The 21,867-nt window shown below is 39.0% G+C and overlaps 1 protein-coding gene across 1 annotated transcript in view; it reads left to right on the top strand.

Moving 5' to 3' along the window:
• The window catches only part of LOC124613910 (cadherin-23), a 356,576-nt gene that overhangs the window by 179,708 nt on the left and 155,001 nt on the right, over positions 1 to 21,867 (top strand). Inside the window, exon 14 of the mRNA XM_047142660.1 lies at positions 18,501 to 18,817. Within this exon, the coding sequence (XP_046998616.1) occupies positions 18,501 to 18,817 (317 nt within the window). The remainder of the gene's footprint in view (positions 1 to 18,500; positions 18,818 to 21,867) is intronic.

Genomic DNA, 21,867 nt, shown 5'->3' with positions numbered 1-21,867 from the left:
GGTGGACGTACCGCCGAATTGCTCAACACGTGGGGCGTGAGGTCTCCACAGTACATCGATGTTGTCGCCAGTGGTCGGCGGAAGGTGCACGTGCCCGTCGACCTGGGACCGGACCGCAGCGACGCACGGATGCACGCCAAGACCGTAGGATCCTACGCAGTGCCGTAGGGGACCGCACCGCCACTTCCCAGCAAATTAGGGACACTGTTGCTCCTGGGGTATCGGCGAGGACCATTCGCGACCGTCTCCATGAAGCTGGGCTACGGTCCCGCACACCGTTAGGCCGTCTTCCGCTCATGCCCCAACATTGTGCAGCCCGCCTCCAGTGGTGTCGCGACAGGCGTGAATGGAGGGACGAATGGAGACGTGTCGTCTTCAGCGATGAGAGTCGCTTCTGCCTTGGTGCCAATGATGGTCGTATGCGTGTTTGGCGCCGTGCAGGTGAGCGCCACAATCAGGACTGCATACGACCGAGGCACGCAGGGCCAACACCCGGCATCATGGTGTGGGGAGCGATCTCCTACACTGGCCGTACACCACTGGTGATCGTCGAGGGGACACTGAATAGTGCACGGTACATCCAAACCGTCATCAAACCCATCGTTCTACCATTCCTAGACCGGCAAGGGAACTTGCTGTTCCAACAGGACAATGCACGTCCGCATGTATCCCGTGCCACTCAACGTGCTCTAGAAGGTGTAAGTCAACTACCCTGGCCAGCAAGATCTCCGGAGTTGTCCCCCATTGAGCATGTTTGGGACTGGATGAAGCGTCGTCTCACGCGGTCTGCACGTCCAGCACGAACGCTGGTCCAACTGAGGCGCCAGGTGGAAATGGCATGGCAAGCCGTTCCACAGGACTACATCCAGCATCTCTACGATCGTCTCCATGGGAGAATAGCAGCCTGCATTGCTGCGAAAGGTGGATATACACTGTACTAGTGCCGACATTGTGCATGCTCTGTTGCCTGTGTCTATGTGCCTGTGGTTCTGTCAGTGTGATTATGTGATGTATCTGACCCCAGGAATGTGTCAATAAAGTTTCCCCTTCCTGGGACAATGAATTCACGGTGTTCTTATTTCAATTTCCAGGAGTGTAGAACAGAAAGTACAGGATCTATCTTCCACTTGACTGCGAGTAGCATGTCAATGGAGTTTCAGGTGTCCTGTACAGGGAGGATTCAGGGTGTTGTACCGATCCTGCTAACGAACAAATTAGAGGTGCTGTCTTTTACTGAAACTGCAACTGCTTTGGGGAAACCTCTTTTGTCCAGTGTCAGGAGGAGGCAAATGCAAAAGGGTTGGCAGTTCAAATGTATGGTGAATGATGGTAACCCTTAGGGAAATGGCAACAAGAGACAGAAAAGGACTCCAGGTGCATTCAGTGTGTATGCCTGGGAGCCTCATTCAACATGTTGAAGAAGCTATTCCGGCGGCCATTTCGGGAACGTGGTGCAATCAACTGCAGATTGAGGCAGATATTGGAACAAGTGATGCCCATGATCTGGGATCTGAGGTCATTGTTGGGTCGTTCCAGTGACTGGCAGAGAAAGTTGAGAAGAACAGCCTTGCACATGCAGTTTCAACGAAGTTCAGAATTTGCAGAATTGTCCCCAGAACTGATTGTGGCCCTCTAGCGCTGAGTCAAGTGGAAGGACTGAACCAGAGACTTCAAAGGATCTGTGATAAGCTAGGCTGTGACTTCCTGAACTTGCATCAAAGGGCTGAGAACTGTAGGGTCCGCCTAAATAGGTCAGGTGTGCACTACATATCAGAGGCTGTTACTTAGGTAGCTGGCTGCGTTTAGGGTGCACACAAGGATTTTTTAGATTAGGCAACTCTCCTTCCAGTACAGATAATAACAGCTATAAGAGACTTTGAAGTATTAGTGTAAGATCTAAAGGGATGCCCCCCCCCTGCTCCCCCTATAGGTGAGAGTATTAAAATCGTAGTAGTGAACTGTTGGATCTTGGTGGTTAATTGCCAAAGCATTCACAACAAAGTGCCAGAGTTTGAGGTGTTCCTGAAAAGTAGTGAAGTTCACATAATACTAGATACAATACAGAAAGCTGGTTCAAAACTGAAGTTGATAACAGTGAAATTTTTGGGGAACATTGAGTTATATTTTGAAAGGATAGGCAAATGAAAAATGGAGGTGATGTATCCATCGCAATAGGTGAGAAACTCAGATCCACTGAGATAGAAACTGAAGCTGCATGTGAGATTGTTTGGGCAAGACTCAGTACCAGAAGTGAGCATAAAATGATAACTGGTTCCTTCTATCACCCCCCAGACTCATCTCCTGAGGTAACCAAAAACTTTAGAGAGAACCTCGGTTTACTTGTACATAAGTTCCCTAATCATACTGTGGAGACTTTTTATAATCATCCAACAATTAATTGGGGAAATTACAGTTTTGTTAGTGGTGAGTATAATAAGACATCTTGTGAAACTTTGCTAAATACCTCCTCTGAAAACTACCTAAAACAGATGGTTAGGAACCCTACTCACGATGGAAATTATTGGATCTAATGGCAACAGACAACCTGATCTCTTTAGGATATCCACATTGAAACTAGTATCAGTGACTGTGACACAGTTGTGGCAACAATGATTACCAAAGTACAAAGGACAACTAAAACAAGATGAGGAACTTGAAATTTTCAGCATGGAGCAGGAGCATGTTGCAGAACTCTGGCTCAAGTTTAAAAGATCAGTTGACCATGCACTGTGTAGATATGTACTCAGCAGAACAGTTTATAATGGGATGAAACCTCCATCGTATATAGTCACTGTAAAGAAACTTCTAAATAAATAGAATTACTGCATAATAGGTGTAAAACAAAGCATAGGGCTACAGATAGAAATATGATGAATGAAATGCATTTGGCTGTCAAGAGAGCAATGCGTGATGCCTTCAATGACTATCATATCAGAATATTCTCAAGTGACCTTTCACAGAACCCAAAGATATACTGGTCATATGTAAAGGCTGTTAGTGGCACCAAAGTTAGTGTCCAGTCCGTGTCGAATGAGACAGGAACTGAAACTGAGGGTAGCAAAGCAAAAGCTGAAATGCTTCACTCAGTTTTCAAATGTTCCTATACAAAGGAATACACAGGAGAATTGCCCCAATGTAATCATCGTACCACTGAAAATATTAATGAAATAAGTGTTAGTGTCAGTGGTGTTCAGAAACAGCTGAAATCATTAAAATTGAACAAAGCCAGTGGAATGCCAATGGAATGTTAATATCAGATTCTATACTGAATTCTGACTATAATCTATCGCAGTTCCCTTGACCAAAAAATCATGTCCAACTCTTGGAAAAAGGCACAGGTCACACCTGTCAACAAGAAGGGTAGTAGCAGTGATCCAAAAAACTACTGTCCAGTATCCTTGACACCACTTTGTTGTAGAATCTTAAAATGTAATGAGGCATCTTGAACAGAATAACCTCCTCAATGGCAATGAGTTTGGATTTCAAAAACATCAATCATGTGAGACCTAACTCGCGCTTTTCTCACATGGCATACTGAAAGCTTTGGATCAAGGCAACCAGGTAGATGCAGAATTTCTTGATTTCCAAAAAGCATTATACTCAGTACTGTCAAAAGCACAGTCATATGGGGTATCCAGAATGAGATTTTCACTCTGCAGTGGAGTGTGCGCTGATATGAAACTTCCTGGCAGGTTAAAACTGTGTGCTGGACCGAGACTCGAACTCGGGACCTTTGCCTTTCGCGGGCAAGTGCTCTACCAACTGAGCTACCCAAGCTCAACTCATGCCCCGTCCACACAGCTTTACTTCTGCCAGTACCTCGTCTCCTACCTTCCAAACTTTACAGAAGCTCTCTCCCGAGTTCGAGTCTCAGTCCGGTACACAGTTTTAATCTGCCAGGAAGTTTCATATGGGGTATCAGTTGAAATTTGTGACTGAATTGAGGACTTTTTGGTAGGGAGGACAAAGCAAGTTGTCTCAGATGGAGAGTTATCGACAGATATAGAAGTTGCATTGCATATCTATGGCACTGCAGACAGTATTAATAGTAAAATCAGGCTTTTTGTAGATGATGCATGTATATATAATGAAGTACTATCTGAGATAAGATGCATAAGATTCACTGAGATCTTGATAAAATTTCTCAACATGGTGCAGATATTGGCAGCTTACTCTAAATGTTCTGAATTGTAAAATTTTGCACTTCACAAAATGAAAAAAGGTACTATCCTATGACTATAATATCAGTAAGTCACTGTTGGAATCAGTGTTCTCAACAGATAAGTAAGATTCTCAGCCACCTGTGTAATAGCTCTCTGGAACAGGGCATTTTCCCTGATAGACTGAAATATGCTATTGTTATACCTTTGCATAAAAAGGGGGATAGATCTGATGTCAACAATTACCGTCCAATCTCCCTTCTAACAGCTTTATCCAAAATTCTTGAGAAAGTAATGTATTCAAGAGTAGCTTCACATATCTGTAAAAATGAAGTACTAACAAAATGTCAGTTTGGTTTCCAGAAAGGTTTTTCATCAGAAAATGCCATATATGCTTTCACCAGTCAAATTTTGAATGGTATGAATAACCGAACACCTCCCATTGGGATTTTTTGTGATCTCTCAAAGGCTTTTGATTGTGTAAATCATGAAATTCTGCTAGACAAGCTCAAGTATTGTGGCATGAGTGGGACAGTGCACAAATGGTTTAATTCGTACCTAACTGGAAGAGTGCAGAAAGTTGAAATAAGTAGTTCTCGTAACATGCAAAGATCAGCACATTCCTCAAACTGGGGAACTATCAAGAATGGGGTTCCACAAGGGTCAGTCTTGGGTCCTTTGTTGTTCTTATTATATATTAATGACTTGCCATTCTATATTCATGAAGAGGCAAAGTTAGTTCTCTTTGCTGATGATACAAGTATAGTAATCACACCTGAGAAACAAGAATTAACTGATGAAATTGTCAATACTGTCTTTCAGAAAATTACTAAGTGGTTCCTTGTAAACGGACTCTCACTGAATTTTGATAAGACACAGTACATACAGTTCCGTACAGTGAATGGTATGACGCCATTAATAAATATAGACCTTAATCAGAAGCATATAGCTAAGGTAGAATATTCCAAATTTTTAGGTATGTCCATTGATGAGAGATTAAATTGGAAGAAACACATTGATGATCTGCTGAAACGTTTGAGTTCAGCTACTTATGCAATAAGGGTCACTGCAAATTTTGGTGATAAACATCTTAGTAAATTAGCTTACTACGCCTATTTTCACTCATTGCTTTCATATGGCATCATATTTTGGGGGAATTCATCACTGAGGAATAAAGTATTTATTGCACAGAAGCGTGTAATCAGAATAATAGCTGGAGTCCACCCAAGATCATCCTGCAGACATTTATTTAAGGATCTAGGGATATTCACAGTAGCTTCTCAGTATATATACTCTCTTATGAAATTTGTTATTAACAACCAAACCCAATTCAAAAGTAATAGCAGTGTGCATAACTACAATACTAGGAGAAAGGACGATCTTCACTATTCAAGATTAAATCTAACTTTGGCACAGAAAGGGGTGAATTATACTGGCACTAAAGTCTTTGGTCACTTACCAAATAGTATCAAAAGTCTGACAGATAACCAACAAGTATTTAAGAAGAAATTAAAAGAATTTCTGAATGACAACTCCTTCTACTCCATAGAGGAATTTTTAGATATAAATTAAGAAAAAAAAATATTAAAAAATAAAAAAAAATAAAAATAAAAAAACACAAAAAAAAATAAAGTTGTTATATTAACTTAACTATGTTGTTAAATTAACCTAATTATGTCACGTATTGGAAAATTCGACTCGTTCCACATCATTACGAAATATCGTATTCATGATCCATGGAACTAGTATTAATCTAATCTAATCTAATCTAACCTAGTCAACTTGTGCAAATACCTGAGTGTAACACTTTGTAGGGTTATGAAATGGCATGATCACATAGGTTCATTGGTAAAGAAGGTGGTAGACTTCAGTTTATTGGTAAAATACTGGGGAAGTGCAATCAGTCTACAAAAGAGATTGCTTACAAATCACTCATGTGATCCATCCTATAATATTGCTCAAGTGTGTGGGACTAACAGAGATAGGAATAACAGAGGATATTAACCGTATGCAGAGAAGGGAAGCATGAATGGTCCCTGGTTTGCTTAATCCATGAGAAAGTGTTACAAAATACTGAAGAAACTGAAATGGCAGACTCTTGAGGACAAATAGTTTTATCCCAAGAAAGCCTGTTAACAAACTTTCAAGAACCAGCTTTAAATGATTACTCTAGCAGTATACTACAATCCCCTATCTATCACTCACAAAGATCTTGAAGATAAGATAAGAATAATTCTGCATGCACAGAGGCATTCAAACATTCATTCTTCCCACACTCCATATGTGAATGGAACTGAAAGAAACCCTAATAACTGGTACAATGGGATATACCTTCTGCCATGCACCTCACGGTGGTTTGCAGAGTATAGATGTAGATGTAAAGATCCATTTTTTCCCACTGATATTGAGAGATGGTGGGTGGAGTAATCACAGTGGTGAATGTGTGAAGAACAAAATAGTGAACCACAGTATTCTGATTTTTTAAGTAACAGTTCTATTCTCTTCTGTCATGATTACGCTGTATCAATTCCACATGTCCCCTCTGTTGAAAATTATTTTTTCTTTAGCCATCATTCATCCATCCATAATTTTTTTTCCTAGTATTATATGACATGTCAGAAATAACACCCACTAATAAATAATCAATTGGACATGCAGTAGATCTTATACTAAAGCTGAACTGAGAGGCAGTTAATACGTTATGATCAGTATTCTATGATAGGCCACTTTCTCAAACATTTTTGAAAAGACTAGAAGTAGTAAAATACATCTGTAGTTATACTTGGCTTTATAGATGTGTGTTACTACAGCATATTTAAATCTGTTAGAAAATATGCAACAAGTTATTGATTGATTCCAAAGATAGGGTAATGTAACTTAAGTCTTCCCCCAAAAAATATGAACCGTAAGACAAAATCTCTGTAATCTCACACTTTCAGTATGTGATGTGTATGCATTTAGAAAACTCACAATAACATTGCATAATTGCTTTTATGTCATGCTTATGATTTCTTTATTATTTTTAATCACATGACATACACAGATGATAGATGAAGACTGCATGATGTGACTTACCAAATAAAAGCGCTGGCCAGCGCTTTTGTTTGGTAAGTCACATCATCTTTGTTTTTAGATGTATTTTTCCCACGTGGAATGTTTCCAGGTCGATAGCACACAAACAAACACAAACATACACACAAAATTCTAGCTTTCGCAATCAACGGTTGCTTCATCAGGAAAGAGGGAAGGAGAGGGAAGACTTACCTTAGGGGGGAAACAGGACGGGAATACACTCACACACACACACATATCCATCTAAAAACAAAGATGATGTGACTTACCAAATGAAAGTGCTGGCAGGTCGACAGGCACACAAACAAACACAAACATACACACAAAATTCAAGCTTTCGCAACAAACTGTTGCCTCATCAGGAAAGAGGGAAGGAGAGGGAAAGACGAAAGGATGTGGGTTTTAAGGGAGAGGGTAAGGAGTCATTCCAATCCCGGGAGCGGAAAGACTTACCTTAGGGGGAAAAAAGGACGGGTATACACTCGCACACATATTTAAATATGTCTGCTTATGTCTGTATATGTGTGGATGGATGTGTGTGTGTGTGCGAGTGTATACCCGTCCTTTTTTCCCCCTAAGGTAAGTCTTTCCGCTCCCGGGATTGGAATGACTCCTTACCCTCTCCCTTAGAACCCACATCCTTTCGTCTTTCCCTCTCCTTCCCTCTTTCCTGATGAGGCAACAGTTTGTTGCGAAAGCTTGAATTTTGTGAGTATGTTTGTGTTTGTTTGTGTGTCTATCGACGTGCCAGCGCTTTCGTTTGGTAAGTCACATCATCTTTGTTTTTAGATATATTATTCTCTCTCTACAGCAGAGCAGATGGTCTTCAGTCTGAAGACTGGTTTGATATCTTGTGCAAGCCACTGCATCTTCAAATAATTACTGCTACGTCTATTTGGATCTGCTGTATTATTCATCTCTTGGTCTCTCTTTCTACAATGTTTAATCCCCCCTTCCAATACAAAACTGACACTTCCCCTCCCCCTTCCAATACCAAACTGATAATTCCTTGATGCCTCATAATATGCCCTATCAACCAACCCCTCCTTTTAGTGAAGTTGTGTCACAGATTTCTTTTCTCCCCAGTTTGATTCAATACATCTTCACTGATAATCCAGTCTTCCTGTCTTATTATTAGCATTCGTCTATAGCACCACAATTCTAAAGCTTCTAGTCTGCCCCCATTAGCTGAGTGGTCAGCACAGCAGAATGCCACACCAAGGGGCCTGGGTTTGATTCCCGGCTGGGGCAGGAGATTTTCTCCGCTCAGGGACTAGGTGTTATGTTGTCCTCCTCATCATTTCATCCCCATCTCTGACGCACAAGTCGCCCAATGTGGCGCCAAATGCAATAAGTACTTGCCCTCGGCAGCCGAACTGAATGGGGGACTCCCAGCCCACAATGCTGTACACTCATTTCCATTTTTTTTCTAAAGCTTCTATTCTCTTCTTATGTGAATAGCTTATACTCTGCATTTCAGTTCTGTGCAAGGCTACACTCCAGACCAATGCCTTCAGAAAGGACTTCTCAACATTTAAGTCTATATTTGGTACTAACAAATTTCTCTTCTTCAGGAATGCTATTCTGGACATTGCTAGTCTACATTTTATATCCTTGTACTTCAGTCATCATCAGTATTTTACTGTCCAAAGAGCAAAACTTATCTACTATTTCTATTGTCTCATTTCCTAATTTAATTCTCTCAGCATCATCTGATTTAATTCTACCACATTCCCTCATCTTTGTTTTGCATTTGTTGATATTCAACTTACATTCTCCATTACAGACACTGTCAATTCCATTAAACTGCTCTTCCTAAGTCTTTACTGTCTCTGACAGTCATCAAACATTAATGTTTTCATGTCTTCTCCCTGAACTATAATTCCTTTTCCAAATTTTTCTTTGGTTTCCTTTTCTTGATATACAGACTGTATAATGTCAGGGGTAGGCTACAACCTGTGTCATTCCCTTCACAACTGGTGTTTCCCTTTCATGCCCTTCGACTCTTATAACTGCTGTTTGGTTTCGGTACAAGTTGTATATAACCTTTCATGCCCGACATTTTACCCCTGATACCTTTAGAATTTCAAAGAGCGTATTCCATTCAACACCATTAAAAGCTTTCTTGAAGTCTACAAATGCTATAAATGTAGGTTTGTCTTTCCAACTCTACCTTTCTAAGACAAGTCTTAGTGCCAGTCATTTTTTCAGAACCCAAACCAATCTTCCCCAAGATCAGCTTTCTTCTGTAAAAAATTCATGCTACCATTTTGCAATCATGACTTATTAAACTGATAGTTTGGTAATATTCACACCTGTTAGCACCTAGATGGTATACAAATGTGTTCTATGGTAGTGTGTATTGCCTTCATGTGTATCTTGGCTATGGTAATGTATTCACTGTGCTGTTCACACAAACTTACCTGCATTCTTATTTTCATATTCATAATTTCGAATTATTACATCCTTCTTTAAATCAGAGTATTTTCCCTCTCTTGTACATATTGTGCACCAGATAGAATAGTTTAGTCTTGGCTGGCTATCCTAAGGATATCAATAGTTCTGACGGAATGTAAGCCACACCTGGGGCCTTGTTTCAGTTTAGGCCTTTTAGTGCACTGTCAGATTCTTCTCACAGTATCCCATCTCACCCTCATACACTTCCTCTTGTCTTCAAGTCTGTTTCCCTTGTCTAGCCTCTCTCTATACTCCTTCAACCTTTGAGCTTTCCCTTCTTTACTTGGTTCTGGTTTTTCATCTGAGCTCTTGATGTGCAAGAAGCTCCTCTATATACTCCAAAGATCTCTTCAGTTTTCCTGTATGTGGTATCTATATTTCTCCTAGTTATACATGTTTCTATAAATTTACATTTATCCTCTAGCCATTCCTGCTTGGCCATTTTGCACTTTTTGTCAATCTCATTTTTAGACGTTTGTATTTTCTTCTTCATCAATTACATTCAGTAGCCCCCATAATAGCCAAGGATTTATGCAGGGCCTTGTCTTTTCATCTATTCGATCCTCTGCTGCCTTCACTATTTCATCCCTCAAAGCTACCCATTCATCTATTACTGTATTCCTTTCCTCAGTTTCAGTCAATTGTTGCCTGTTGCTTTCCTTGGAAACTCTCAACAACTCCTTGTTCTTTGAACATGTCCAAGTACCAAATACTTAATTTGCTACCTTTTTGCAGTTTCTTCAGTTTTAATTTACAGTTCATAACCAATAAATTGTGAACTGAGTCCACATCTACCCCAGGGAATACTTTAAAACATGGTTCTGAAATCACTTTCTTGCCATTATACTAGGCGTGTTTTTTAAGTAAGTACCATTTTGAAATTAAAAAAGACGTGCTAAGATATCTCAATAATTTTATTTTTACATGAAAGCCTGTACCTTAATCTACTTTTCTACATAATTTCTGTCAATATTGAGGCACTTGTCATAACATTATACCAGTTTTTGAATACCCTTCTCATAGAAGTCTCCACCTGACTTGTTAACCACTACATCACCACTGTTTTGACTTCATCATCGTCTTGAAGACACTGACCACCCAGGTGTTTCTTCAAGTGCAGGAACAGATGGTAGTCACTGGGTGCAAGATTGGAGCTGTACGGAGGATGATCTAGAGTTTCCCATTGAAAAGATGTGATGAGATCTTTGGTCTGATTCACCACATGCAGACGGGCATTGTCTTGCAGCAAATTGATACCCTTGCTCAACTTCCATGGACTGTTGCTTTGATTCTGGTGTAACATAGGCCACCCATGTTTCATTGCCCGTAACAATTTGGCTTAAGAAATCATCACCAGTGTTGTGGTACCACTCAAGGAAAGTCAATACACTGTCTAAACCTTTGGTTTTGTGCACATCTGTCAACATTTTCAGTACCCAACGTGCGCAGAATTTTCGGTAATTCAAGTGCTCGGTCACAATGCCATACAAAACACTATGAGAAATATTAGGAAAGTCATCCTGCAAGGAGGAAATTGTAAAGTGTCTGTTTTCTCTCACCTTATTGTCCGCTTCCTGCACCAAACTTTCATTAACGACCGAAGGACACCCACTCCGTTGTTCATCATGCACATTTGTGCGGCCATCTTATATGCTCTCACCCACTTTCTTACCATTCCATCGCTCATAATGTTTTCTCCGTAAACTGCACAGATCTCACAATGAATATTGATTGCTTTTAGGCCTTTGGCACTAAGAAATCCTATAACAGCCCATTCTTCACAGTCGGCGGGACTCACTATTATTGGAGGCATCTTAAACACTCAGTACACAACGTAAACAAGGAAGAATCAGACTGTAATGGCGTCAGTGCATAGATTAAGGTACAGGCTTTCACGTAAAAATAAAATTATTGAGATATCTAAGCATGTCTTTTTTTTTTAAATTTCAAAATGGTATTTACTTAAAAAACACACCTCATATTGTCCAGTATCTCCAGGTCTCTTCCATGTCTGTACACATGATTCTTAAATCTAGTGTTAGTGATGATCAAATTATGCTTTGTGCAAAATTCCACCAGGCAGTTTCATCTTCCATTCTTCCCTCAAGACTACTTTTCTTTCTCTATCTGCTATTGAATTCAGTTCCCCATCACAAATAAATTTTTGTGTCCCTTAACTATCTGAATAATATCAGTTATCTCATCATACATTTTTTCAATCTCATCATCATCTGTGGAACTAGTTGATGTAGGAATTTGTACTACTGTCATGTGTGTTGGCTTAATATGTATCTTAGCAATGATAATATATTAACTGTGCTGTTCATCTGAATTAGACAACATACACACACACACACACACACACACACACTCACTCACTCAAGCAAACACAAGTCACACACACACATGACCACAGTCTCTGGCTGGAAGCTTACTTGTTTGACCTTCTCATTGTTGTGCCTATCTGTGACTGAACATCTTCGCTATGTGGTGAGAGCAGTTTATCCTCTTCATAATGTTATGATTTCCCTTTTTTAATTTTCTAACTTACCTACTCAATTAAGCATTCTACATTTCACAAGCCAAATTATAGAATGCCAGCTTTGTTTCTCCTGAAGATAACATTCTCCTGAGTAGTCCCTGCATAGAGATCTGAATGGGAGACCACTTTATTCAGGAACATTTTATCCAAGAGGATAAAGTAGACCTGCTTGCCCTACATGAAAAAGAGGCTGTAGTTTTCCTTTGCTTTCTGCCATTCACAGTTACAGTGCAGCATGATTCTGGTGGCGAATGTTACAAGGCCAGATCAGTCAATCATTCAGACTGTCACCCCTGCATCTACTGAAAAGTCTGCTGTCCCTCCTCAGGAACCACATGTTTGTCTTGTCTCTACATAGTTACCCCTCCATTGAGGCTGCATCTGCAGTACACCTATCGATATTGTTGAGGCACACAAGCCATCCCAACTTGACAAGGTCTATGGTGCATGGGGAGGCAGCTCAAGTTAAGCCAGCAGCTCTCTCAAAGCATTGAAAGATACATGATGTCATTAGAAGTCTCTAGAGACCCTACTGAAAATGGTATGAATGTTAAGTTACACCTCTGAAAGTACATAAATGCATGCTTAGTGCATCAACATCATAGATTACTTTCTACTTCAATAAGTCAACAGAGAGCATCATGTGAGTCAATATGAACACGATCACAGGGGTCCATAAGTATGTTCATTCTCTCCAAGAGATTTCTCATGAGTCATATGTGCCCCATATCTCTATTATTGCTGTTATTATAAAGTAGAAAAATCATGGAAATAATAAACCCATTGCTATTCTCATAGGTCTACTGAAGCAGTAGGGACTGTCAAACTCTAAATCTTATTGCACAGAACAATCATCAAACATCTTGCTCAGCTAATGCAGGTCATACTGTAATCAGTATCAAATATGGCAGACCTTAATTTTCATGGTAGTGCTACTGCCTTGAAACTCCAATAAAAAAATGATATGCAAAATAGATTAAAATGATACAGAAAGCACTTTCATTGTGCTCTGAAAGATGATATTTATGGTACAGTGAATATTGTAGCACTCAGTTGGCTGTATGTTGACCTAATGTATGATTGGGAAATAGTGTTTATCTGAAAAAGCCATAAAAACTGAAATTCAGTGGAGCTGGTATGGTGGACTAGGATTACTTTGCCTGGTTTGGACACATGCTATTGTTTTTACTCAATGAAAAGTTGAGACAATGTGTCCTAGAGACATGGTTACTTCTCAAACTCTAGAAACAGTTTTTACATTTGACCTTCCTGTATCAGCATGATAATTATTCTGTCAAAAAAGCAACTACCACTGTATGGGAGAGGGTGGGGATCCAAAAATAATGAGAGGTGTTGTACAAAACCTTGTGCATTTGACAGAACATTTTCAGAGCTAAAACGCCTTTAAACTGGTGTCCATCAGACGTTATACACTTGTTATAACTTTTTTCTAGTGGTGGAAACAGTTTTTAAACTGATCTGAATTTACCCTGTTTAGTGCCTCTTCCCTTTTAGGTTTCTTTTCATTTTTGGGAACAAAAAAAGTCACAGGGAACCAGGTCCAGTGAGTAGTGGGGATGAAAAACTATTGCCTTTTGGTTTTTGGCCAAAAACTGTCTGACACTCAATGCTGTCTGTAAAGCAGCATTGTCATAGTGCAAAAGCCAATCTCCTGATTGCCATAAGGTGGGTCATTTTTTCCTCACTGCTTCACATAATTGTATTAGCACTTCACGGTAATAATGTAGGTTGGCTGTGGTAGTCTGGAGGTTGAATTCATTGTGGATGATGTCCTTGATGTCAAAAAAACAAACCAACTTGCTTTGGTTGCTCTTGGTGATAAAGGAATCCTCCACTGACTGTGCTGTTGTTTGGTTTCTGGGCCATATCCATAACACCACAATTTTATCACCCATAATCACTTTTGTCTGAAAATCTAAATCAATTTCTGACTGTTCTTTCAGTTCCCAGAACTCGCTCAAATGTTGTTTGTCAGATAAGACATGTGGAACGAATTTTGGTGCAACATGTTTCATCTTCAGTCAGAATTCATTGGCATGAACTCCAGGGTATTCCAGTCATTACTGCCAATTCATTGCTTGTTCTTTGATAATTATACAAGCTTACAACATGGATATTTTCAATGTTTTCATATGGTCTGGAGGTTGATGGATGTCCCAGTCATGATTCATCTTCAATTGACATTTGACCACTTTTAAAATGAGAAATCCATTTGTAAACCCTTGCCTGGTTCAAAGCTTCCTCCCCAAAAGCCACCTGATGTTCTGAAACAGTTTTGGCTTCTGATTTCACTAACAGGAAACAGAACCTGATGTTAGCGTGTTGGTATTTAATGCCGGCCATTTAAAAATCGCTGAAAACATGAAACAGCACTTACAGAAACAGCCACACCAACCACAGTAACGTTTCCATAACAGTTCTACTAGGAAAACTGTCCAGTGAAGGCACCTAATGGGAGAATTTGGAACTAATGTTCTACCAACCACCAGAGAAAAAATCTTGTTACTTTTGTTCGTGTGTGTGTGTGTGTGTGTGTGTGTGTGTGTGTGTGTGTGTGTGTCTTCATATATTGATTTGGAGAGGGTCCATCACATTTAGGGTCCTAGATTACTCACAAATCTGCTCTGAGTCTCATGTAATATCTTATGAATGAACTGGTTCAGTTATTTGACAGATCAAGATGTCTGAAAACGTGCAACTACTATTCACCATGTTTTAAGAAAAATAGAACTAAATTCTACCTCCAGTGTATAAAACCTTAGTGGAAACATATTTCTGAAGATGAAATACAACACTTATTGCAAATATAGAAGTTATATGCTATTATTTAGACAAGGTGTGATCAAAAACTAATGGAAATTTTTTTAATTTTGCAGTCTTAATACATCAAGTTTCCATTTTTTCCTTGTTGCTACACGTGTTCCTGATGTATGATTGCATTTTCAACTGTTTTGAATACTTAGTTTATCGTTGACAGTTGAAAAGGTTCAGTGTTCATCTTTTGGAAAAGGTGGATCAAAGAAGTTGCATTAAATTTTGCTTAAAAAAATGGAACACAGTGCAGCACCACATTCTAAATGTTGACTGTGGATTTTAGCAAATCTACAATGTGGAAGAAGTACAGAAAATGGTTCTGAAAAATCACCAACAGAGAGGTTGTTGATGTGTGTTTTTCCAGTGACTCTTTTGGGCATGAAATGTTTAGCACCAAAGTTTGTTCCAAAATTGTTGAGTTTCAACCAAAAACAATTGAAGTTGACAACATTCCAGAACTTCTAATGAAGGTTATAACAGGTGACGAAACATGAGTATACAGGTATTATGTGGAAACCAAAGCCCAATTGTCCCAATGGAAACTGTCTGCAAAGAGCCAAGACCAAGAAACAATTTGACAAGTTTGATCAGATGTGATGGTTCATCTCACTGTTTTCTTTGATTACAATGTGATAGCACATCATGAGTTCCTGACTTATGGTTGTACAGTCTGAAGAAAACATCTTGAATTGTGGCAAAACTACCTGTGGAAATTGCATCACAATGAAGCTCCTGCTCACACCCCATGGTTGTTCATGATTTTTTGGCAAAAAACAAAACCACTATGTTGCCTCAGCCACTGTATTCACTGGGCATGCCCCCCTGCAACTTCTTTCTATTTCCAAGGCTAAAGAGAACATTGAAAGGATGTTGTTTTGCCATAACTGATGAGATAAAAACAGAATTGCAGAAGGAACTCAACACCATAATGAAAAGTGAATTCTAGAAGTGCTTCCAAGATTGGAAAAAGTGCTGGCACAATTGTATTATGTCTGAGAGGGCTATATTGGGTTTAACAACAACAAAAATTGCCATTTCTCTTTTATCACGTTTTGTATGTTCCATATTTTTAGAATGATAGATACTAAGTGTGCAAGACAGTAGGCTTTTGATCACATAGTGTAAATCTAGGTGGGAGAAGGGCACATTTTCACATCCTTTTTTGATGAGGCTTTTTTATTAAGTTATCAAATGGTAACTCATATATGTATGCATGTTATATGTATAATTACAAAGAGAAAATAAATTTTAATTACATTGTTTTGAAAGCTGCTTCTTCAGGTACATCATATTTCTGCTTTCTGAGCATGTTGTCAGTGATATATTTATTTGATGTCTCGAATTTGTAATTTTCTAATTATTGAAACTGTAAAAAAATACATGGCGTATTGTAGATGTGACTGTAAATACAAAATTGTCTTGTTAAAGAAAATTATTTAAATGAATAAAATTGCAAACATCTAACCATGTCTGTAAAGAGATGGATAAAACCAAAGAAATAGGGTTGACAACAATAAGCCTGATAGCTACAGAGATGCAAAATACAATTCCCCATTTCCCATCCTACACCTCAGTCAACACCCATACTCTGCAAACCACAGTGAAGTACATGGCAGAGAATACTTCTCAATGTACCAATTATAGAGGCTTATCCCCACTTCATTTCATTATGGTGCACAAATAGAATCATTGCTTAAATGCCTCTGTACTTGCTGCAGTTAGTCTAATCTTATCTTCCTGGTCCATAGTAGGGGGACTGTAATATAGTCATAGATATGTCATTTAAAGTTGGTTCTTGAAACTTTGTAAGTAGTTATTCATGGCATAGTTTGCATCTCTCTTCAAGCATCTGCCATTTCAGTTTCTTCATCATCTCTGTGACAGTGTCCCACTTGTCAAACAAATCTGAGAGCCTTTGTGCTGCCCATCTTCATAAACATTTAATATCCTGTTAGTCCCATATGAAATGGACCCTACCTACGAACTGTAATGACCAATTATTTGTATGAGCTGACCATTTCCCACTGTGACTTGTGCTGGCAGTAGGATCCTAGGTTTCTTATTATGTGAAGCACACAACTTTACATTTCAGGATTTTTAAAGCAAGTTGCCAATCATTGCACTACATTGAAATCTTACAAATATCTGAATGAATGAAACTTCCTGGCAGATTAAAACTGTGTGCCAGACTGAGAATCAAGCTCAGGACCTTTTCCTTTCGTAGGCAAATGCTCTACTGAAAGAGCTACCCAAGCATGATTGATCATAGGCCCTCACTGCTTCAGTGCTGCCAGTACCTTGTCTCCTACCTTCCAAACTTCACAGAAGCTCTCCTGCTATCCTTGCACTCTTCCAGGATTGCTAGTTCTGCAAGGTTTGTGGGAGAGCTACTGTGCAGTTTTGAGGGTAGGAGACAAGGTACTGATAAAACTGAAGCTATGCAATGGGTTGCAAGTCATGCTTGGGCAGCTCTTTAGGTAGAGCATTTGCGCTCGAAAGGCAAAGATCCGAGTTCAAGTCTTGGTCTGGCAGACGGTTTTAATCTACCAGGAAGTTTTATATCAGTGCAGACTCCACAGCAGAGCGAAAATTTCATTCTAGATCTGAATGAATATTTGTATGTATTACAGGTAAATGCACATTATCAATATTGTCTGCAAGGTCATTAATATACAACACTCCTCCCTGGAGCACACCCAAAGTTACTTCCACATCTGTCAATGACTCTTCAGCCAAGATAATATGTTGCATCCTGCCTACTCAGAATTCCTCAATCCAGTCACAAATTTCACTTATTAACCCATAAATCATACTTTTGATGATAAATAAAAGTGTGGCATTGAGTCAAATGTTCTCCGGAAGTCAATAAATACTGTGTCTACCTGAGTGCCTTGTTGTGTGGCTTTCAGGATGTCATATAAAGTGCAAGTTGGGTTTCACATAATTGATGAGTGACGAATCCATGCTGGTTAGTGTACAGGAGGTCATTTTGTTTGAGACACCTCATTACTTTCGAGGTAAAAATATGTCATAAGACTCAAAGGATACCTGATGGTAGTTTTGTGAATCTCTTTAGCTACCCTTTTTGTAGGCATGTGTGATCTGCATTTTCTACCAACCTGAGGAACCCAGAAAATGGTACATTGATAAACCACTGACAGTGCACTTAAGAAAATGAAGTTGTACATTTTTAGTGAGGCAATAAAAAGTAATTATTTATTGATAGTTCGCCCATATAGTATAATTACAAGTGATTATAGATTATAGATTTACAAATGAGTATAATTACAACTTCATTGCTTCTTGATTATAAAAGACATCAGTAATGACTACACAGACTTAAAATACAAAGGAGAATCAAATAATTTGCAATGAAAACTATTTCATATGTTGCTTTTTGAAATGATGATTTCATTTTCATTTATCTGTTTCAGGAACAAACAACAGTGACATAAATTACAGCATTATCAGTGGATATGAAAATTTTACTATACACCCAAAACATGGTCTTCTGCAACCACGTTTTCCTGTTGACTTTGAACATCTCTCCACTGATGGCCTTACAGGAATTAATGTCAGAACAATGAATGTGATCGTGAAAGCAGAAGATCGAGGGCACCCAAGTCTTTCGAGTGAAGTGGGTGTCATAATTTATGTGCAAGATGTCAATGATTTTGCTCCTCAATTTGAACATCCGCATTACAAGAGATCTATCCCTGAAGATACACTAGGAGGAACCTCTATTTTAAAGGTACTGAAAGAAATCTGAATCTTGATGCACATTTCACTTTGTGAATCATACCATATGTTAAAGTTAGAATATCGCAGTGTCACAAGCACTGCTGAAAAATGGTTGAAGTCAAATCTTTCTAACTGGAAACAAAGTATGTTAATATGAAACACACATGAATTAAGCTGTCCGTTGTCACTTTATTGGGAAGTAATGATGTGCGGTGTCTCTCAAGATTACATATTAGGTTTTTTAATCATGCTTGTGTTTATTAAACTTGTCATTCCCTGGATTGCTAGATGCTAAGTTTGTTTACTTTGTAGATGAAAATATATTGCCATAAACAGCAAACCAAATGCAGTTTTAGAAAATGGGTGCTAATAAATATTCTGTGGACATGAGTGAAAAGTCTGTACCCAATTCATTGTTAGAAAGCTTTGGAAAGACTCATTATAAGCAGTTAAGATCCTTTAAGAGACTTCTGCCAAGCATATACTCCAGTATGAGGATGTGGAAGTAGAAGAATCTGACAGTCCTAATTTCGTTTGGTGATTACAGTGGGGTAACATATTCACTTAAGAGATACATAGCACTTAGATGCCTAAATAAATCATTATTTGTAATGTTGATATTGTCAGACATGGGTGGCATGAAAATTGAAAATATGGAACACTTTGCTTACTTTCATTCCATTATGGCAAGTATTTTTGAATTGCATGTAGGCAGGAGAGAGATTTCCTGCATGCTGCAACAGTTTGTTCTTCCCAGTTCAGATGCTCATCCAAGATTATGACAAGTACTTTTACTGCTTCTTTTTTTTTTTTTTTTTTTTTTTTTTTTTTTTTTTTTTTTTTTTTTTTTTTTTTTTTTTTTTTAAAAAAATTGGTAATTAGATACTACTGAAAAGTATTGGAGGAACTGTTCCTTGACAATGTCCACCGATCAACTAAATTCAGTTTTGGAAAACTTAATTTAGTGTTCTGGTGTTCACTATGCTATCCCCAGATTAGTGTCCGTATGGTCCATAGACAACTGCTTTGATCTGTTTGTTTACTTAACACCAAAATTCTTACATTTTTCTGTCAGATATGCAGACAAAATTTTATGTTCAAATATTTTGAATTCAGCAAGCAAAGATTTACTTTGACTAATTTTGACTTTATTCAGTTTTGTGGAGTCTTTTGCATCCCTGCAGTTTTGTTTGGCACATACCTAAGGCCGGTATTACACTATCAAATTTCTTTTTCCAATATCTTTGTCAAAGATATTTGATAGTGTAATAGGGACTTTGTCAAATGTCGTCCAATATTTGATCAAATCTAGGGCCTCGCTGTATATTTGATCAAAGAAATCACTTGTCTTCTGTTCACTGCAATGTGACATGTTACCACATGGAGCGCTAGCATCGCTGCAGCGTTCTGTCGTCTGTAGTGTTTTTATAACCATTGCCAGTAAATACAATTGGTGTGTGCCGACAACTACAAAATTAATGGAGATGTCTGAAGCTGATGAGGCGCTTTACAACGTGAGGCACCCTGAATACAAAAATAGATTAAGAAGATTGGAGACCTGACCTGACCTAACCTAACATAACCCTCTCCTGTAGCAAGGAATCAAAGTGTTACAGTGAGCCTGTCTTCTGAAGATGTAGCAGTTCTTAAGTGAATATTGTGCTTTGTGATATGAGGATACACTTCATTGAGCATATACAGAGATGTATGCTCATCCATTCTTAAGTAATTGATGTACGACTTTACGTCTTCCACTGTAAGCTCACGTAACAAGTTTTGTTGAATGCTTTTATTGTGACATCGTAAAACCCCTGGCTTCACCCAGATTAGATTAGTTTTTCGTTCCATAGATCAGTGCTGAGGAGATCCTCGTGGATGTGGAACATGTCGATTTTTTTTAAGCTGAAATAACAATACTAATAGTATGAATAAATACAATACATCATTTGTTTCTATTAAAAATTTCGCCAATGGAGTAGGAGTTGGCAACTAGTAAGTCTTTCCTCTGCTGTGTTTTAACTGAATTGAAAAGTTCAGGCATTCTTGTAACTAGGAGATCCATGATGTTTAATGAGTCATTTCTCAGATTGACTTCTCAAGCTAATTTTTGGACAAGGCAGGTAGAACAGTATCACACAGTTCTCTGTTGATACCACCACCCCAATCAGTCAAATCCCACTGTCTATAGCTGCAAATTCGAAATCTTACCTTAATATTATAACACAATCATGAAATAATATGGGAGTAAAGGAGACCACTCTCTGATTACTAGGAGCATTGAGTCATCTAGAAGCACACAGAAAGAAGGAGAACTCTCCAGCTTTCAAACAGGACCTAAAGTAATATTCTGCCACTCATCCAACATATACCACATCCTGATCTGTCTCTGTGTTACTCGCACTCCCAACCCCAAACCCTTACCGCAGGGGTCCTATATGTTTAGAAGACACAATTGCAAGACCTGTCCAATTCACCAATCCATCACATCCTACTCCAGTCTTTCATTGGCTTATCTTATACCATCACAGACAGGGTCAACTGTGAAAGCAGCCGTATCATATACCAGCTCTACCACAATTTCTGCACAGTATTTTATGCGAGCATGACCACCAACAAGCTGTCCAACAGACTGTATGGCCACTGCCAAACTATGGCCAAGAACAAAGTTGACCATCCAGTGGTAGAAAAAGCCATTGAACACAACATGCTCGTGTTCAGTGTTCGATTCGCAACGCATGCCATCTGGATCCCCCTGCTTCTTGCACTAGATCCTTTGCTTCTGTAATCCTTCTGGCCTCAGTCTTCACTAATCCACTGCTCCCACACACTCTACCCAAAAATCTCCTCTTCCTCTATCCACCTCCAGGTTGTCTTCATGTAATTGTCACTGTGCATCCACTCTGGTGTCTGTGTGTCACATGCCTATCCTGTACATCTGCTGCTTCCCCCTCCCACACACTAGTTGCCTCTCTCTTAAGCTGCCACCTACGCCCCCCCCCCCCCCCCAACCCCTACTCCCATTTCCCATCTCTTTATTCAAACCACACAACACTACCAATC

The sequence above is a fragment of the Schistocerca americana genome, chromosome 4 (assembly GCF_021461395.2).
Source record: "Schistocerca americana isolate TAMUIC-IGC-003095 chromosome 4, iqSchAmer2.1, whole genome shotgun sequence".
In the NCBI taxonomy this organism is placed as follows: domain Eukaryota; kingdom Metazoa; phylum Arthropoda; class Insecta; order Orthoptera; family Acrididae; genus Schistocerca; species Schistocerca americana.
This window is presented reverse-complemented; position numbering and strand designations above follow the sequence as displayed.